The 19,358-nt window shown below is 39.5% G+C and overlaps 1 protein-coding gene across 3 annotated transcripts in view; it reads right to left on the reverse strand.

Annotated features, from left to right (window-relative positions):
- Nucleotides 1-19,358, reverse strand: part of HMGCLL1 (3-hydroxy-3-methylglutaryl-CoA lyase like 1) — a 173,897-nt gene that overhangs the window by 117,340 nt on the left and 37,199 nt on the right. For all 3 annotated transcript variants that reach the window (XM_024557755.4, XM_045193089.3, XM_053913683.2), the window contains exons 2-3: nt 13,596-13,676; nt 13,251-13,358 (exon numbers count right to left, since the gene is read on the reverse strand). In XM_024557755.4, coding sequence (XP_024413523.1) covers nt 13,251-13,358; nt 13,596-13,676 — 189 coding nt within the window. The remainder of the gene's footprint in view (nt 1-13,250; nt 13,359-13,595; nt 13,677-19,358) is intronic.

Raw genomic sequence — 19,358 nt, forward strand, 5'->3', positions numbered from 1 at the left:
AATGCTCTACCCAGCTAGGAACACCACTGTAGCCTGGGTACTATAACCCTGTCTCATTCACAGACTCTGCACGAATCCCATATATCTTAGCCTCGGTAGCACAGAGGAAACCTTGGTCTGCTTGAGGAAGTAAGACAGTTTTAATAAATCACAGTCTTACAATAATAAACACAGGAAATCTCTGGAAAGTTGAACATTGAGTTTTTTTTCCTACCCAATACCCTGTCTTGGCTGCCACTGCTAAAATGGTCTGACACCACACTCAGAAAACTTCTTAAGTCCAGAAGCCTGAAAACTAATTTAGTCGGGTGTATAATTTCCTGTGGTACTTCCTCATCCAACCTTACCTTTGTGTGCTAAGGACTTCTGCACTGCCCTCTACCGATGCTTCTCAAGAGCAACCAAGGCAAGTAGCTATGATGCCAACTCTTTTACTGTGAATGCAGACATTTTAATTATAATATATTCATGTCCACAAATGTGCACTTTTAAATTATAAAATTAACCCCATCTACCCGATGGATCCATGAGTTACAAACTAGGAGACCACTGTTCTAGACAGAGAAACCGAAGTCATTTATTCAGTAACATTTCCCAGTTCCCTAAGATAAACAGAGCACATATGCATTAGTTATTCTTTGTTCAGGTCAGTGCCTTTTGTGGCCACCCTCCTGGTCTTCCCATGTCAAAGCGATCATGTTCCCAACATCACTCGGAAGTAGGGGCAAGAAGTCTCAGAGCTCCCAGTATAATTTTCTTTCCATTCAACTGTGTTGTCTCTCATATATCATGCCTTTGTGTTTGATAATAACACTGCTGACATTGTTACTTCCCAGGCATGGAGGCAGAAGTGATTACTAAAACACTACATCTAATTGTACTCATTGTAGACTGACTGTAAATGGAGTTTCCCTTCAAGGTTTACACGTCCTGCTTCTAGCCACCCCAGCTCACAGTGAAGAGCTGCGCTGATGGGAATGGAGTGCTAGCTTGGGTTGTTTGAGGAAGACCATCTTCTTACTGCCGATAAAACATGGGTGCTGAGAAAGGGACACGCAAGAAGGTCTTGGTACCATGACAAGCGATGCCATGGCTACAACAGCTTGTATAATCAAAACACAAGGATATGTGATTTGGCCATTACATGGATTTGGAGATGGCTGTTTTGGTAAATAGTAAAGAAGGCAGAACTTGATACCTGATCTTCACGGAAAGGCCGAGAAGAGATATGAAGGCAGATCTTTGAAAGTTTGTCCAGAGTGAACAATCACAAACTGCTTCATGTATTCTGGTCACTAGGTTAATTTGTATTAGAACTCATTTACATTATAGCCACTTCATTTAAACAGCATTTTGTATGAGTTTTAATTGTTTAGTGACTTACTTTCCATTATCTCTTTTAACCTTACAATTGCCTGATTATGTAGATATATGGTATTATGATTATTATTAGCAACTCTATGGTATTCAATTTTGGAGTCAAAAAAGAACTCAATGCATTTTTTTTTAAACAGAGACACAGTAACAGTAAAAGCAAGGGATGTGTGAATAAATAAATGGAATGATCCAAGGCATAGAGAGATGAAAAAACTTTGCCAAATCCTATGATGAGTAAGAGTCAGGTTTCGGATTTTCTATTGCTCCACCAGAAAATAGGAATGTTGTTATATTTAAACAGCAGATGTAATAATATCACTAAAAGCACAGGAAACATGTAACATGGAGGACTTAAGGAAAATAACTATTTTGGGGTCACTTAGAAATGCATTTCTTACTATATACTATTAGCTAAGTTCAATAAAATGCATCAGCCTTGACTAAGAATAATATTACAATTTATTAGCGGGTCTCCCATCAGGGTAACACAAGGAGGTCGGGAGTAAGTAGTGTTATATTCTAAAGTTATCGGCATAGATTTGCTTCAAGCAGGTTGATATTTCAGAGTTCTTAATTATGTATCTTAAAAGATGAATATGAATGTGGGCAGAACAATTAAAACTATAACCTATAAGCTTTTGCGATTACAAATTTGAACTTGTCCAAGACATTTATAAAATGACATTTTTATGTATTAACAAGAAATACCTAAAATTCATAGATGTTATAAGTTATTCTATTATTCTGAAAACTATCATTCCAAGTATGCTTTAACTCTATAAATTGAATATGCAAGCAAAATGAATGTGGATAAAATTTTTGAAGTATAACAAAATAAAATGCTTTTTAAACTGTGCTTTCTACTTACAGGTATACTCTAAGTGAAGATATATAAAGTCATAGTCTTTTTATTTTATCAAATATAGTATAAGAGAAATGTTAACATATTATGTCTCATTCAGGTCTAACTTTCAAAATATAAATCTTAACTATTATTTAATGTGATTTTTGAAATATAATGTGAATTTGGCTCTCAGATTTACGTAATTCTCTGTGTTTACTACACATTACTCCTAGAGAACTTTCCAACAATTGAGCCAGGCAATTTTAGAGTGATGTGTGTGTGTCTAAAATTAGAAAAAATTTACTTATGTTTATTTTTAAAAATTAATCAGAACACATAATTCTTTATAAACATAAAATATTTAAAATCATATCTATTTAAAAATATTTGGTATGATATTTTCATTTTCAGTGCTCCGTGTACGAGGATCATAAGCTTTTGAGAACAGATGCTCCTTGAACACGTACTTACAACTGGTGAGCAAACCAGTTGACCTTTAATATCTTCTCTCTTTAGACTTTAAACCTAGTTGTCACTAATGCCTGTGATTCTCCACGTGAGAGAGTCATCCCTGTAGTGCACTGGAAGCACTTCAGTTCCTTCAAGTCTACTCCATAGGCATCCTCCACTTCTCCTAAAGGGAACTGCACTTAAGAGGCTTATCGGGAGTCATATCAATGGAACGAGTTTACACTAAAAGAAGATTGACAATGTTTATCAACAAACTAATCAGAGTGAAGCAGCAAAGACCACTAAAAAGTTAGATTCAAGTCACTCTGTGCCAAAATGTACCTCTATTCAGCTTTTATGTAATTATACTAGGTACAGAGCTTTCCAGCTGTCCGTGCGTACCAATAATTCTGTAAGACCAAATTTTAGGATAATTTTAACCAGACCCAAAAAGGAAATTTTAACATGATCAAAATGGCTTTAAAAGTTTATTTCTTTCATGGGAAAACTCAGAGAAAATTTGATCAACGATAATACAGTTGCATAAAAATGAGGTAAAGTATTTTTACTTTAATATTTTGTGATGGTTCCACTTATAAACCTAAGAACCAAAAAACCCAATTTGTTTATTAAAGTGTTGATCAAAATAAGTGCTTAGAAAAGCTTATTATTCTGTCCATAAGAAATCTGAATATAATCATGAATTTTGGCCTCATGGAAGAAAAGGGCTAAAAATTATAGAATTATACCTTCAGCATGAAAACTTTTTTAAACCTAACCAGTAAAATTGCTGGTATATTATTGCTCTTAATTATAAGTTTTTCTTTGTTTTGCTTTGCAGACTATTATGAAACAACATCTTAGCTACAGAGTAAGTAGCTGTTGAAGGCTGGGTGATATGTACAATGTTAGGAACTCAGATTTTTTCTCAATATTTTTGTGAAGCATAACCTCAAGCTCCAAGAGATAAAAAGTACTGCCCAATATTCTAATAAAAAAAATCACATTCCCATGTTCTTTTCTGTGACAGACAAAGGTGTTTTAAAAACTTGTGACTATACTTTAGGCTAGTGATTAGTGATTTTCAAACGGTGTGCCTCAAGAATTTTTAAGACATGCACTACCTGACTATTTAGGCAGGGACACTGACCTCTTTTCCCTTAGATTGTCAAATAAAAAAATGACAACAGCCAACAAACCAATAGCCATCTGGTGTGAATGAATCAAAATTATATCTTTTTGTTTTGTCAGATCAGCAAAAAATACATTTCCTGCTGTGTCACAGAATTTTAGTGATTAGTTTATGTGTGCCATGAGATGAAAAAGGTTGAAAATCACTGCTTTCCGCGATTTGGTTGCTCTGATTAGAGTAACAAAGCAGCAACTGAAAAATAAGGCATTCGGGTTAATTGCTGCTTAAAAACAAATGGTTAAGCAAACCCCCACCCACTGACTAGAGGAATGCAGGAATTTACTTGATCACCATTTGTAAAGCGACAGTAAGGGATATTCAATATTATATACCAACACTAGTATACTATATAAATCAAATACATCCCCACATTATAAACAGTGCCTGGTATACTATTCAGAATGCATGCAATTATTTTCACTTAATAATTTCACTTAACTTTCACTTAAAAGGGGGAAAATTTGATTACAAATTTAGGGGAACATTTTAATACGGCAACTTAAAATAATACAGGGTGTCTGTGCTAACAAAAAAAGCAACAAAACTCTAATTGCTACTTTTCATTTCTGGAGTACATTGACATTTACTCTGATGCAAAAAAAGCCTTCCTGTTCTTTATTCTTTCCAAGTAAGGAGGCATTACCTAAGTAATTTAACACATTGAACGGAATCACGTATACAGGCCAGCCATGCTAAATAGGTTACAACAGACTCTCTGAAAAGGTGTTAGTTAGTCCAGAAGCTGGGACTCTGCTGAGCTGGTCTAGACTTGGAAGGCACGGCTTCAGGGGGATATAGAAATAACATTCTACCCGGTGGCTGTGGATGCTCACCGTTTTCAGAGTGGAAGGCAGGGGTTAGGGTGTGGAGCAGAGACTGCAAGCTGTGACTGTCCCCTTCTGCTTTCTGGCTTTTTCTTCTTTCTTCCATCCCCACTTGTTGACGGGAGGTGATTCTCTCCTCCTGCAACTTCCTCTCTAATTTGGGCTGCATGTTTAGAAGTTGGTATGCAGGGAAAGGCTTGCTTTACTCCAGAGCAGAAATGGTTATGAAAGCAAATGCCTATGGCTGTTTCACCTGCTTCTACCCCATTTCTGCCTTTTCCAGAGGTGGGGAAGACAAAGTCCCGAAGAGGGCTGAGGATGCAGCTTTCTCCCCCTCTTCTCTCAAGTTGTCTAGCCAACACACCTCTCCCTCAAATACCAACCTGAATCCCATTTAAGGCAAACCAACTTTATAAAGGGAATGAGGAAGAGTGAGATAAGAATACGCAGCCCTGACAGTGTTAATATATATAATTAATTAAGTATTTTATTTATTTGTTTTTCTTTCTTTTTGAACTAGGGGTTTGCAGAATGCAGAACCTGTTTTTCTCTTAACTGTATTTATTCTTTATTTATCAGTACAAAAAAACACATAACTAGATTAATTAAATGTGATTATTTTGTGATTTTAATTGAATGTGTAAAAGAAAAATTTGCAAATTTAGAAGAACATTTTAATATAGAAACTTAAAATAATGCAGGATGTTTTGTGCTAACAAATAGCAACAAAAAAATCTAATTGCTACTTTTCATTTCTGGAGGTCTATTCTTGGAATTAGACCACTTAAACACAACGTAAGTCTCACAGACTATAAAAATAGCTCCAATGATATTCCCCTCACATGTGCTTCTCAAATGCCACTCCCAATCAAGAGGTGGTGTTTGTCCCCTCCCTTTGAAACTGGGTGCCTTTGTAATTGGCTCAACTAATAAATTGTAAAAGAATAATGCTATAAAATTTACAAGGCTTGGTTATAACAGGTGTACCACCTTTCCCTGCCTCTTGCAGTACTCACGTTTGCAGTTCTGAGTCACTTTTTCTTTTTCTTTTTTTTTTTTGGTCTAAAGCTGGAATGCTGTGAGGAAGTCCACACACAGCCCACACAGAGAGTCGCATGAAGAGACTCTGAGAACACATGAGGTAATATAAGAGAGAAGCCTGGCAGCCCTCGGGTTCCCAGGCCTCCTAGCTTCTGCTTCTCCAGCTCCGACCACCACCTCTGAGAAACGTCTAGCCAGGGTACCCAATGGAGCCATTCCTCCGTTCTTGATCCACAGAAACCATAAGCACAAACCAATGTTATTAAGCCACTAAACTTTGGAACCCTTTGTTATGCAGATGATCGCATGAACTAGCATTAATTTTGAGCTAGCACCCATGTGCACATGCACTGCACACACATACAGCTGGGACATTCTCCACAAGCTACACAGTCGGTGAAAGAAAAACAGGCTCACAGAAACAATCTAAAGGGTCTGTGGTTCGTTCCATTAAATGCTGGGAACAGAATAAGGAGGAAAATGGTGTATGCTCATTTCCTATTTTCTGAGGAGCTAATACATTTTTCCTACATGAATATAGCTCTCATAGACCTGTTTTATCCCCATTTAACTTTCTTTTTTTTAATATATTTATTGATTATGCTATTACAGTTGTCCCATTTCCCCCCCAACTCCACTCCATCCTGCCCACCCCCTCCCTCCCACATTCCCCCCTACAGTTCATGTCCATGGGTCATACTTACAAGTTCTTTGGCTTCTACATTTCCTACACTATTCTTACCCTCCCCCTGTCTATTTTCCACCTATCATCTATGCTACTTATTCTCTGTACCTTTACCCCCCTCTCCCTCTCCTACTCCCTTATTGACACCCCTCCATGTGATCTCCATCTCTATGGTTCTGTTCCTGTTCTAGTTGTTTGCCTAGTTTGCTCTTGTTTTTGTTTTAGGTGTGGTTGTTAATAACTGTGAGTTTGCTGTCATTTTTACTGTTCCTATTTTTGATCTTCTTTTTCTTAGGTAACTCCCTTTAACATTTCATATAATAAGGGCTTGGTGATGATGAACCTCTTTAACTTGACCTTATCTGAGAAGCACTTTATCTTCCCTTCCATTCTAAATGATAGCTTTGCTGGATACAGTAATCTTGGATGTAGGTCCTTGCGTTTAATCTTGGGTAATGTAATTATGATGTGCCTTGGTGTGTTCCTCCTTGGGTCCAGCTTCTTTGGGACTCTCTGAGCTTCCTGGACTTCCTGGAAGTCTATTTCCTTTGCCAGACTGGGGAAGTTCTCCTTCATTATTTGTTCAAATAAGTTTTCAATTTTTTGTTCTTCCTCTTCTCCTTCTGGCACCCCTATAATTCGGATGTTGGAACGTTTCGAGATGTCCTGGAGGTTCCTATGCCTCTCCTCATTTTTCCGAGTTCTTGTTTCTTCATTCTTTTCTGGTTGGATGTTTGTTTCTTCCTTCTGGTCCACACCATTGATTTGAGTCCCAGTTTCCTTCTCATCACTATTGGTTCCCTGTACATTTTCCTTTGTTTCTCTTAGCATAGGCTTCATTTTTTCATCTACTTTTCGAACAGATTCAACCAATTCTGTGAGCATATTGATAACCAGTGCTTTGAACTGTGCATCCGATAGGTTGGCTATCTCTTCGTCGCTTAGTTGTATTTTTTCTGGAGCTTTGATCTGTTCTTTCATTTGGGCCATTATTTATTTATTTATTTTTGGTCTTGGTGCTTCTGTTACTTTAAGGGGCGGAGCCTTAGGTGTTCACCGGGGCGGGGTAATGCTGGTCGCTGTGCTGTGATGCTGTACGTGGGGGAGGGGCTGAGAGGGAGCAATGGCGCCAGCCTCACTCTCCTCGGGATTCCAGTTTTTCACTCCGATACCCACAATCAAACTGGGCCCCACTGGTGCTGGTTCCCCAGTGGGTGGGCTTGTGCACACTCTAGGCCCTTGTGGGTCTCTCCAACGACCTCTCCCGTGAGGCTGGGAGTCTCTCCTGCTGCCGCCCCAACCCCCACGGGCGCTTTCAATCAGAGGTTTGAGGCTTTATTTCCCGGAGCTGGAGCCCTGGGTTACATGGTCTGCTTCGCTCCCCGCCGTTTGTCAGGTTTATCTGTGCGCCAATGTGGGGACGCCGGGTGCTACCCACTGCTCTGCCTGCCCCGCTCTCTGCCACTCTGAGTCCGGCCCTCTAGGTTTATCTGCACAAATGTAGGGTTGCAGGGTCTGCTAGTGCTTGGACTGCCTGCCCCGTTCGTCCCACACTCAGCCAGTCTCAGTCCCTCCGGCCACGTGAGTCCTCTCCACCCTGGTGCCCGTCTCCGCCCCTCCTACCGGTCTGGATGAATGTTTATTTTGCATTTCCTTGGTGTTGGACCCCCTTGCCATTCGATTTTCTGTCAGTTCTGGTTGTGCAAGCAGGCTCAGTGTGTCTACCTACGCCACCATCTTGGTTCTCCCCCATTTAACTTTCAATAGCCATCTAAGGTCATTGGCTAAAGAACTTGGTGTCTTTATTTCTTCTCTGAGACAAAACTGTGAACAAAGCAATTATTATGTGACATGTAAGAAATTCAACATGCTCAAGTAAGTTGAAAAATGAAACAAACCTAGTGTATTTAAAAACTACAGCTAAAAAGAATATACCCTTAAACTTCTTCAATATGATCTTTTTGACAAGGAAGCAGCACTAGTGATTGCTCCCGAACCACCCATTCAGGAGGAAAGAAAAAGAAGTGGAGACTTCACCGATGACTAGTGTGGGGGACTTGAAATGCTGGTTCCTAATGCTAACTGCCATAATTAAGCAGATAACACTATTATAGAAATACCATGTGGAAGGCATAAGAGTAATGAATATGACAGGGATTAAATGAGGATCAATCTTAGTGTGTAGTAGAAAAGTGTACTATAACAAGAGCTGAGCCTTCAGAATCAATCTCCTTCGAAGGGGGTGTAAGTTAAGTCTTGCTCCCCTTTCAGCCCACTCTCCCTCTCCCCAACCTAGCTGAATAAAAGGAATCCTATCACTCTATAAAATGGAACTGTGGTTTTGGTAAATTTCACCAGGATTCTCTTCGGGGAGATGGCAGAGGCCAACTCATCTGGGGTATAATGAATGACACTCGCACTGGAACACTTCCCAGATGATAAAACCACCCTGCCAATTAACTGTGCCTCATAAGCAAAAGTATTTTGGGGCTCTGTGTGTCTGTATGTGCATTCTCATATTCTCTCTCTCCCTCTCTCTCTCTCCCTCCCTCTCTCTCTCTCTCTCCCTCTCTCTCCCTCTCTCTCCCTCTCTCTCTCTCCTTATTCTTCCTCTCTCCCACACAAAATCAACATCTCCACTAACTCCCTTATTTGCCTTTTCTCCACACACCCTTCCCTCTCAAAAGGCGCAGAGCCAGGAATAGAAGCCAGGAGGAAATTCAGTAGCAGAAGCTACAGCCTCCTGCATCTCATCAACATAAATCTGAATCTTAAACTTCAATCCAGTAAACGTGTTTTCATGACCAATAAAGAATTAATTGCAACACACAGTAAAAGGAGAGTAGGAAAAAGTTTACACATTCGTTCTTGCTTATATTGTACTTGGGCCATATTTTTGAGTGTTAGACTGATTTGTAAATAATTGTTAGTCTTTTACATATATTTGTTTTTACTTTATAGAGAAAATCTATGTCTAGCGCATGATGACATGTCAAGGTTTGTGACACGCCCATTCCAATAGTTAAAAATTAATTAAACAGGGAGTAAATATTTATAACTTAGACTTTGCTTATGACAAATATAAACATACAGTGTTGTATACATCTAATATATTCTCATTTTTAAATAAATGATGTTTACTTTAAGCACTCATGTGAATGAAAATGCTTAAAGCCAAACAACTAAATTAAGAATGCATGTAAAACTCTAGTTCACTTTCTAAATTACTGTATTTATAATGATTTAAATGGCTTACTACTAAGAGCCACATTCCTAAGTTGCAGTAAACCTATTTTTATAACCATGTTTTCTTACTGCTGTTATGGTTATTTGTTCCATTGAAGTGGAGAGCTATCTGCACTCATTGTAAATGCTTGTAAGTCACTCTAAGGAAACCTTTTTCTAGATAAGTGGTAAAGAACATTTTTTTTAATGGCGGGAATTTTATCATCTCTGGCCATTTAGATGAGAGGTGTGGGATCCTGTTTTATATGCAACCCTGCTACCACGGAACTTTTCTGTAGCTGATTTAGTTAGAAAGCCACTGCCAAACAAAACACTAGGAGGGAAACTGTAAAAAAGCTATAAAACACTAAAAAAAGAAATAAGTGAACAAGCAGCAATCTAAACATAAACTAGACGGCTATTCTCATGACCTAGGTCTAGGTTTGACAGAAAGAATTAGAAGATGCAGAGAACTAACAGAATACCAACTGGTGGCCACACTCACTCTTGGGAAGCCGAAGCTACTTCGGACAATTACAATAAGCTGTTGTCTATTGTTCTGTCACAAATCTCAGATATTACTTTAGTTTAGATGAGTCTGATGTCATGAAAGTTTCTTCAGAATTAGAAGAGAATAATATAACATTTCAAAAGAAAAATTAACATGAAATAGTTCTGCAGACTTTAGGCCTTTTTTGTTAACACAAAACCAATGAAATCAGCAAAGTTACACAATGAGATGACCTGCAACACAACAATAAAAAGTGCTTTGCTCAGGTGAGCTCAGTGACTTCTAAAACTTAAACACAACTATGAAAACTAAATCACAAAAGTTGAATATTCTTAAAATTGCCCTTGACAAACAATTGATGTGGTATGTTTTTGGTTGGTCAAAAAGCATGTTACTTTTTTTCTGTAAAATAAGACACATTTTTGATTTTCACCAATAATTTTATTGATTTGGATGTTTTGAGCATGTTGGCTATTTCCCACTATTGCCTTCTAGTGGGGAGAGGCCAGGGTGCTGCTAAAACGTCTTCCAATGCATAAGACAGCCCCACAGCGAAGGATTATTTGACCAAAATGTCAATAGTACTGAGAAACTTCACAAACCACTTTCGAACATGCTATCAGTCACAGCACCTTCTCCATACACTGTACAAATCTTTTTTTTGTTTCAGTTGCATTTTTATCTTTCTTGAAATAATAGAGTATAATACACCAAAAGTATTGCATATTTTCTTCCATCTTTAATATTAAAATGACTGCAAAAAGATTCACCAATTTTGATGGGGTTTTTTTTAAATGCACACTCTTAGAGAGCTGTCACAATACAATCTAACAAAATTGTTTTGAGTGAAGTTAAAGACAACTGAGCTACTGGAGCCATCATACAGAAAAAATGTAACAGACTTTTTGGCCAACCCAATAGTAAATGACCGGTATAATTTTAGAATATGAATCTCATGTTTTTGATTCAGGCACACTGTTCTTTTAGAAAAAGTGATTTATTTAAAATGCTTTTTTGGGGGGGAGGTTATAATGCATGTAATCAGATGAGTATTAAAAGTGAAATATAGACCATATTCTTTAGTATTTGAAAGATTAGTATCTTTAATTATTCAGATTGGGACCAATCAACTATTTAAACTAAATACATATTTTAATCTTTAAGAAAAAGGCTGTTTATTGAAGAAAAGGCAGTTAACTTCTGTGGAGGCCGGGCTAAGTCGGTCAGTCCATCCGTCAGCCAGTCATTCCTTACTGAACAGTGGTCGGGACTCAGGTGCTCTGGACTCTGGACAGTCACACAGAAGGACCTAGCCACGTGTCTTTCTGCCCTGACCCTCCCACACTGCAGGCTTCACTGCTCGACACCCAGGGATCAAAGAAGTCAAGGCACTTCCTGAAGCTCCAGGTGGAGTGTAGGCAGGAACACAGTACCAGAGGCACTCGGACCTCACCACAGCTGTCCTCAAGAGCTGTGTGGGGAATTATGTCATTTATTCCATCCTACCTTGTGCCCAGGAAGAGTTCATTAAATCTCAATACGTTCAGTCCCAAATTTACCTCAGGATCAAGCCCAGAGTAAATCATATTATTTTATGGTCCCATCCCATATATCTACTTAATTTGAGGCCAGAAGGCATTGTGACCTTCATTACACAGGGCCGAACACAGGACCAAAAGTAAAAGTCACTCATCCAAACCAAAGAATTGAAAGTAATATTTTTTTTCATGCTGATAGATTTATTATTCATCTCACAATAATTTCCTGAGCACCTACTCACTAGGCACCAAGTACTGGGGACACATAACGAGAGACATGGTCACTAGCTCCATATGGCTTATCATCCAGAAACTGGGTTGTTGAAAATATTTACAAAAATATTATGAACAGTGACAATTGAGATAAAGAAAAATTATGGGCTACTGAGGATGAATAAAAGTAACTCACATTTGAAAACTGTGAAAAGTGACATATTACTAATACTATTAATCACACTGCGGTTTCTTTTGCTTCCAGTCCCTTGCAGTTAAGAGGCTTTAATGGTCTAAGCCTTTTCACCTCATCATGGTGTAACTTCAGAGCAATGCAGAAACTGAGATGTACGTCGGCAAGTACGGATAAAGTGCTATGGAGCTAAATAGGCAGGACATGTAAATAAAAAACAAAAAGCAATTGGGCTTGGCAGGGATTCAGCAAAATGAAGTAGGAAAAGAGACTTAAGAGTGGAAAGGAAAAAAGTACTAAATATAGAAAGTCTTGAATACCAGGCTGAAGTTCCCAGACTTTGCATTGTGAGAAGGGAACCTCTAAGGAACTCAAGAGTTTGAGAAGGTGATACTTATGGGAGATTATCTTAGAATCAATGGGAAAATATAGAAGGAAAAGACAAAGAGAACCAGTGCTTATGGATATCATTTAAGGGACTATCACAATAATTAGTCAATAATGGTGTGGATTACTAATGTATCACTGAGATTAAAAAGAAGAGATAGGTATATGCTTTATGAGGAGTTAGAATTTTTATGAGTCAGTAACTGACTAGATATAACAGACAACCCACTGAACATTCAAGTCCAAGATTCCAAATGGAAAGGTTGAGCTATTAGCAAAAAGTAGGACAGACAATAATGAGTTTGATTTTGAACCCACTGATTTGAGGTGCTCACCGAACATCTAGCTAAAGCTTATCAGAGAGGGGAGGACTAGAAACACAAATTTTTCATCCTCTTAAAAGTGACTATTCACATTGGAAGAATAGGCAAAGAGAGCACAGGCAGAGAAAATTACTAAAGGCAGAATCTCAGAGGAACCTTCAACTTAGTGAAGGTGAAAAGATGTCAGGGATAAGCCAGCCACATCCTTGCTCATTATGGGTCCATATACTCAGGTAGGATTAAGATGGAGTTCTCAATAACTTTTAAGGACTTATTTGATATATTTCATCAAAGGGTTTTTTTCTTTAATCTTACATCAGTGCATGGGCTAAAATTTTGTAAGAACATAGCAAATTAGTAATTATATCACAATGTATATCACACTGTTTTGTAAACCTTCTCAAAGCTAAATTAAGGATCCAGATAAGGAATCACGGATATACATACCTGTGGTACCCATCTGGAAGACACGAAGCTGGTCACTTCTATCACAGACAAGCCAGTTTGGGAAAGTTGATTGATAAATTCAATTTTTATATCTGTAGGAACTATAACCTATGAAAACATTAAAAGTCATTTTATAACTAATTTGTAGAGGATCTATTGAAGCATAAACAGAAAATGACTTCTTAACTAAAAGCAAATCCTAGTTAAGATTTATAAATTCAACCAACAATTGAGAACAAATAATAGCGTAGCATGTGAAATCCATGTAAGTCTTTAAAATCTTAATAAATATTAACATTTAATTTAGCATTTAAAATAAGCTGTGTAAAATTGGTATTGATGTACCTTTTCATTCTGCAACCCATCCCTAGGTCCAACTTCTACTACTTTTACATACTCAGGAAGTCCAGGTAACTGGGATGATTCCTGTAGTGGAAAATACAAGGCAAGAACAACAGATAACCATTAGATCCTCAAACTCACTGATCTGAAACGTCAAGCCATTACAATTTATAAATTAAATTCTTACCACCTAAAGGTAAAAAGATAAGAAATCAATACAATAATACAATAATCCGAGTTTATGTTATGGCAACATGAGGTTTTTTTTTTTCTTAAAACTTAGTGATAATCTATTATAATTATAAAATTCAAAGATTAATTTCTAAGATATAACTGGAAGTGGTGATTTACTCAGGATTTAAACAGCAAATCTGTCGAGTAATTCTACACGTAATAATAAACTAACCATTGTTAAAGTTCATTAAAAATTACATCTTGTGTTAACAGACGTTTAGCAAGCAGAGTCGTGTAAGATGCTGCCCTCTATACGTTGCACTTGAGGAATGTGGATTTCGTTTGCTGGCTTGTGCTCTGAAAGCGGATACTAGAAATGAAAGCGTCCTCTTTATTTCTTTCCTGCGTCACACAGCACAGCCAGCACCTAAACACAGCTTCCAGAATGACAGAACCCCATCCCAGCAGGACCTAACCCTCGATATCCCACTGGAAACAGCCACGCTCCTGCCCAACTTTACACCCTGTTCTACCTTTGTGCCCAATCTGAAATGGAAAGAGGGTCTGGGCTGTGGAACCAGTGTCCCTGAACTATTGTAAGTTGTATAGGCGCACCGTATTTAGAAGGACTTTAGTTTCAAATAGGAAAAGCGGAAACGGCCTTTCTAAATTCACACTGCAGTTAAAGTTAGAAGTAGGCTACATCTTTTCAGACTCTACAAACACAATCTCCTGGTATCTCTGAGCCAAGCTGAGTCTGGGTAACTCACTATCAAATTCTCCGAATGGATAGCTGAGGGAATCAACCCAGATCAACAGGACCGGCACTTCAAGAGTTTGTGTCTTGCCTTTCATCGGGGGTGATAAATGTAGGTTGACCAATTCACAGTGTTTCACCCTGACTTTGTAACAAGCGCACACACCGGTGAAATGGCAGTTTTGAATGCAAGACTCAGTTTGTTTCTATGACACAGAAGAATGCTCACTGGCTCTTTCAGAGTCCAAAGCGGTTATTTGGTTTCATTAGCATCCTGTTCTAACACACTCAGTGGAAGAACCCAGATGGTTCCTGTTACAATGTTTACATACAACCCTCCACAATTTCCATGAAATTGGGCAATTCGGTAAGCAAAAATTAACCAAGAAGAAAACAGCATCCTCATTTCTGCATCTTCTGAGCAGGCTGTGATGCACGCAGTTTCCCTGGGAGGGCGGAGGGCTGACAGGGAAGCACAGCCATCCAGGGTGTTAGGCTCCATTTGAGGGCAGCCCTGAAACCATGCCTCATTCACAGAGTGGCCATAATTTCAAGCAGGCAACAGAGGTCAGGTGTGGCAGGGGAAAGTGGTGCAAATAAGGAGAAGCTCACCCCTATTTCTTATTACCTGCAGTCCTAAGACTACAAAAATGAGAAAACATAAGTGGAACTAGGCAATCTTAAGCCATGTGGTCTCATTATTGCTGATCATATCCTGACACTGCATTGGCAACAGCCAGTAGCTTGGAGCATACATGGATGAAGAGTACTTCTTTATGAAACAGATGAGTTTAACCAAAAAAGAAAAGGAAAATATGTTTTTTAAGCCATAACAATATGCTGAGTACAGTTAAAGAGCTTGAGGTCTTCCTGTGTATCACTGTTGTAGCCAGCAGAAGTATAAAGCAATCTGAAGAATAGACCAATTATTGTCATTTCAGTCAAAGCAGAATATATGTTCACTTAGCATTATTTTAGATTCCTCCTTGAATCGAATGCTACTATTACGTCTTCTCAGGCATGGGTACATACAAACTCTACCTGAACACCTGAGAAATCGTATGAAAGTTAGAATATGTTCAGTAATTCAAAGAGTAGTAAGTTCCCCTTTCCAATAGCAAATAAGAAAATAAATAAATAACACAAAAGTCAAATAACACACACGTGCTGAATACGTGTGATGTGAGAGCCCTCTCTTCGTGATCTTTGGTCTCCTCCTGCACACTTTCAACTCTGTACTGACTTCTCAAAGGAGCTGCAGCTACCGGTAAACAGTGCCTGCTGGGCATGTCCACTTGAACCTTGTCTTGTACAAGCATACAGAATTCAGTGTCTCAAACTGATCTCGTGTTTCCCACCTCATGCCTGTCCTCAGGCATCCTCCCAGCACATGCCACTCTTTAACTTCTCTCTTACCACGGGTGTCTCCTTGGTACATTTGTCACTGATTTTAATTTGGCAAATACCCAGCACTCATCACAATGCATGACTCTTAGAGTGGTAACAAGTAATCAATAATTACTTGTTACTGTATTAGTGAATCTCTTCTGTCACTGGCTTCATTAAAATTGTCCTTTTTTTCTCACCCAGGCTGTTGCTATAGCTTCATAAGTGTTCTCCCTTAATCTTGTTATTTTAAGATTAAAATCCTTTAGCATTTGCCAGTCACCTTCAGAGGGACCAACCCAAGGTAAAAGATGATTCACGACTTGACTCTCACTTACCACACTATTTCATGCAGCCTCTGATTTTAGCAATGGTAAAGACCCGTCTCGCTCACTTTTCATGTCTGTTGGTTGGAAATACTGTCTATTTGTGGAAAAGGACTGGACTGTGTCTCTCCCCTAACAGTAATGTTTGAACAAGCTCCAGTCAACAAAAATGAAGGTGAATGACATGTACCGCTTTTAAAGTCAGCACTGAATGTACATCCCCCACATTCTTTTCCCTTCAGCCAGCTTGATGCAGGTGAGCGTGGCAAACTTGGAAGCTAATAAAGACAAAAAAACTGAAGGAGCCTACATCCCTGAATCACTGCTTAAATAAGAATTTTATGCCAAGAAGAAGAAATTATTTTGTACTTTGTATGGACAAAAATAAATGTCCACTACTTCAGACCATTAAGATTAGAGGTGTATCTTTTATAGCTTCTAACTATGAAGAGCGAAGAGTCTGAAATTTTAGTCTCCATGCAGGCTAACAACTGAGCTTGCCATGGATGCCGACAGAAGGCACAGACTCCTGGGTCAGAGAGAAAAAACTTACTACACCCAACAAACAGTAGTAGTTATTGGATCAGTATTTGTGGTGGTTCCTCAAACCCCACCTCTCACAGAAAGCAGCAAAGGGGAGCATATGGTGCTTGCACAGGCAGTTGGCTGCACTGCAGGAACAGACCCCAACCACAGAGAACCTGGACCTTTAGTAATGTACAGTAAGCATCTCTCCCCCTGGCAGCAGCGGTACAGACCATGTTTATCATGCTTGACCACAAACATCCTTGCCTTTTGATTCAAGGGAAGGCACTAGCTCTATTATCCAAGGTTTTAAGCACACTTAACTCCTTGTTCCAGAAGGATATTTCTATCACTCAGAGTTGTTCCTCATACAAAAATCCTTGGAAAGAACGTCTGGAAGAAAGGCAAGCATGCCTCTATTGCAAGACATACAGAAATTCATGATATTCACAGCGAATTATTTTCCAATAATACCTACTACTCATTTTTACTCCATCTCTGTGTGTGGCAAGTTTTTCTGATAGTAAATTACTCTGCTGGCCCCTCTGATTACTCTCATGAACAAAGGGTAGGACCAAATCTGTTCAGTTTATCTCATAAAACATTTTATTATGGCTACTCTACAGCTCCAGCTAGCAAAATAAGGCCAACCTTCAGCATAGACTTCATCCTTGCTCCCTTCTCCCAATGGTCCTGGACCCAAACAGCTGAATACTCAGGCCTACGTAATGCCTGTTTTATGATACTGGCCATACTGCCACAATCAGTACTACAGTTTCTCGAGCAGCGATGGTGGTCATCAGGTGAGGGAGACTTACTCCGCAGTTTGACTCCAGGGGGCCTCATCAGAGCATGGGCCTCAGATGATCTGATCAGCAGTTTTGCTACAATTCACAGCCCCTCCCCCAGAGGTGTCTTCAATCTGTCAGTCTGTAGTCTAGACCACTGACTACAACCCAAGAGTCAGTCACAATGTGGGGATGGCCCGGAGTGCTGCTGAGTAGAGTGATCACATACATTTTCAGCTCTGCACAGCTGTTGCAGAGGGTGTACAACCACAGCAGCCCAGGGGAAATTATCAGGTTTCAGCTTAACCAAAACATCATCCAACCAGGCCCAAGCGTTACAGAAAGCACTGTGAACAGACAGGTCCCTGTGAGCCAGTACCTTTGTTTCTGGCATCAAAGTGGCCAGGAGAGGGCAACTGCTACTTTTTGTGTATAAAGCTGAGATGGCACTGGGGACAGGCTGACCATTTTCTTGAGTATAAACTTCCATTTGATTAGTGAGGTCTGTTGAAATCGTCTTACCTTGTTAATCACTGAGTCCAAACTGACTCCCCCTCTCCCAATGGAAATAAAGACCAGAGAATCACAAGGTCCCCATGAGTCAGGTGTCCAGTTTCAGTAAGAGCTCCATAGCAAGCTAACAGCTGATTTTCAAAAGATAGCTGGTAGCTGCATTGAGGCAGCAGGGGGTCCACATCCCCAAGCAGCACTTCCGGGTGGAAGCCACCTGACTTTGTCAGAAGCTCCAATTTGCTAAATCTGCAGTCACAGAGACTTGTGTCTGAAAGAGGCCGGATTTGGGGACCACCAAAGGTACGTTCATTTGACACATGCAGCTCTTCCTAATTAAGATGATTCCCTCTAGCTCTTGTGAGACACAGAATTGTAATCACATCACACATCACATTTTACTACACACTCAGCTGTGGAAGCAAAAACAGTATGCTGAATTGACTTCAAAGGTCCACCCCAAAGGCTACTTTGGCTCTCTTTTCCCACTGTGAACACTGCCCAAACCCCATCAATGGAATCAGGACTCCCGCCTCCACAGGTCTGAGTAGGCTGATGACTTTGATGCTTTTATCCAGCAGAGCCATAGAAGTTTGAGTCTTTGCTCTCCCCAAGGTTCTGCAGCATACTCAGATGAATGATCTTGAGGAACCAATAATCATTTTTCTTAGAGTAGTTGAATGAGGAAGATTGGGAATCAGGGACACAGAGGGGGGAATCAGCTCCACATCAGTAAGCAAGGCAATTTTCAACTTCAGGGGGCACAGCAGCTGCTCACCAGCTTAATCAAATGGACTGGCAACGTTCTGGATCCACACAAAGTCCTAAACTGAACATCATAATCATCATTAATGACACCATTTAATTTTAACCTTGGGAACCCTGGACTTAGCATCTGTAGCTGCACTGTTTTCCATTGGGATAATGGGGTTTGTTCCATCTGGCTGGCAAGGGCTTAACTTGCACACGCTTCATTATCATGAGAACATCACTTACATCTTCATTCAGTTACACTATAATGGCTAAGAGAGTTTTGCAAGATAACAACGCTGACTATAAAATTTATATACAATTCTTTGGGTCCTTTCTCATTTGCCAATGGGTTGCCTTCCAGGATTATAAACACAACCTGGGGCAACAGGACCCACACATTAATCCATGACTCGTCTATGGTTGCTCACAGGGGTTAGCCTACCCGAGTGAAGGCTCCCAAGAGAGCCAAAGCCCCTTCTGTATGGCAACCAGAGCAAGCAAGCAAACAAACAAAACATCGTACAGACCTTAAGCTGCCATCTCCTAC

The sequence above is a fragment of the Desmodus rotundus genome, chromosome 11 (genome assembly GCF_022682495.2).
Source record: "Desmodus rotundus isolate HL8 chromosome 11, HLdesRot8A.1, whole genome shotgun sequence".
Taxonomy (NCBI): Eukaryota; Metazoa; Chordata; class Mammalia; order Chiroptera; family Phyllostomidae; genus Desmodus; species Desmodus rotundus.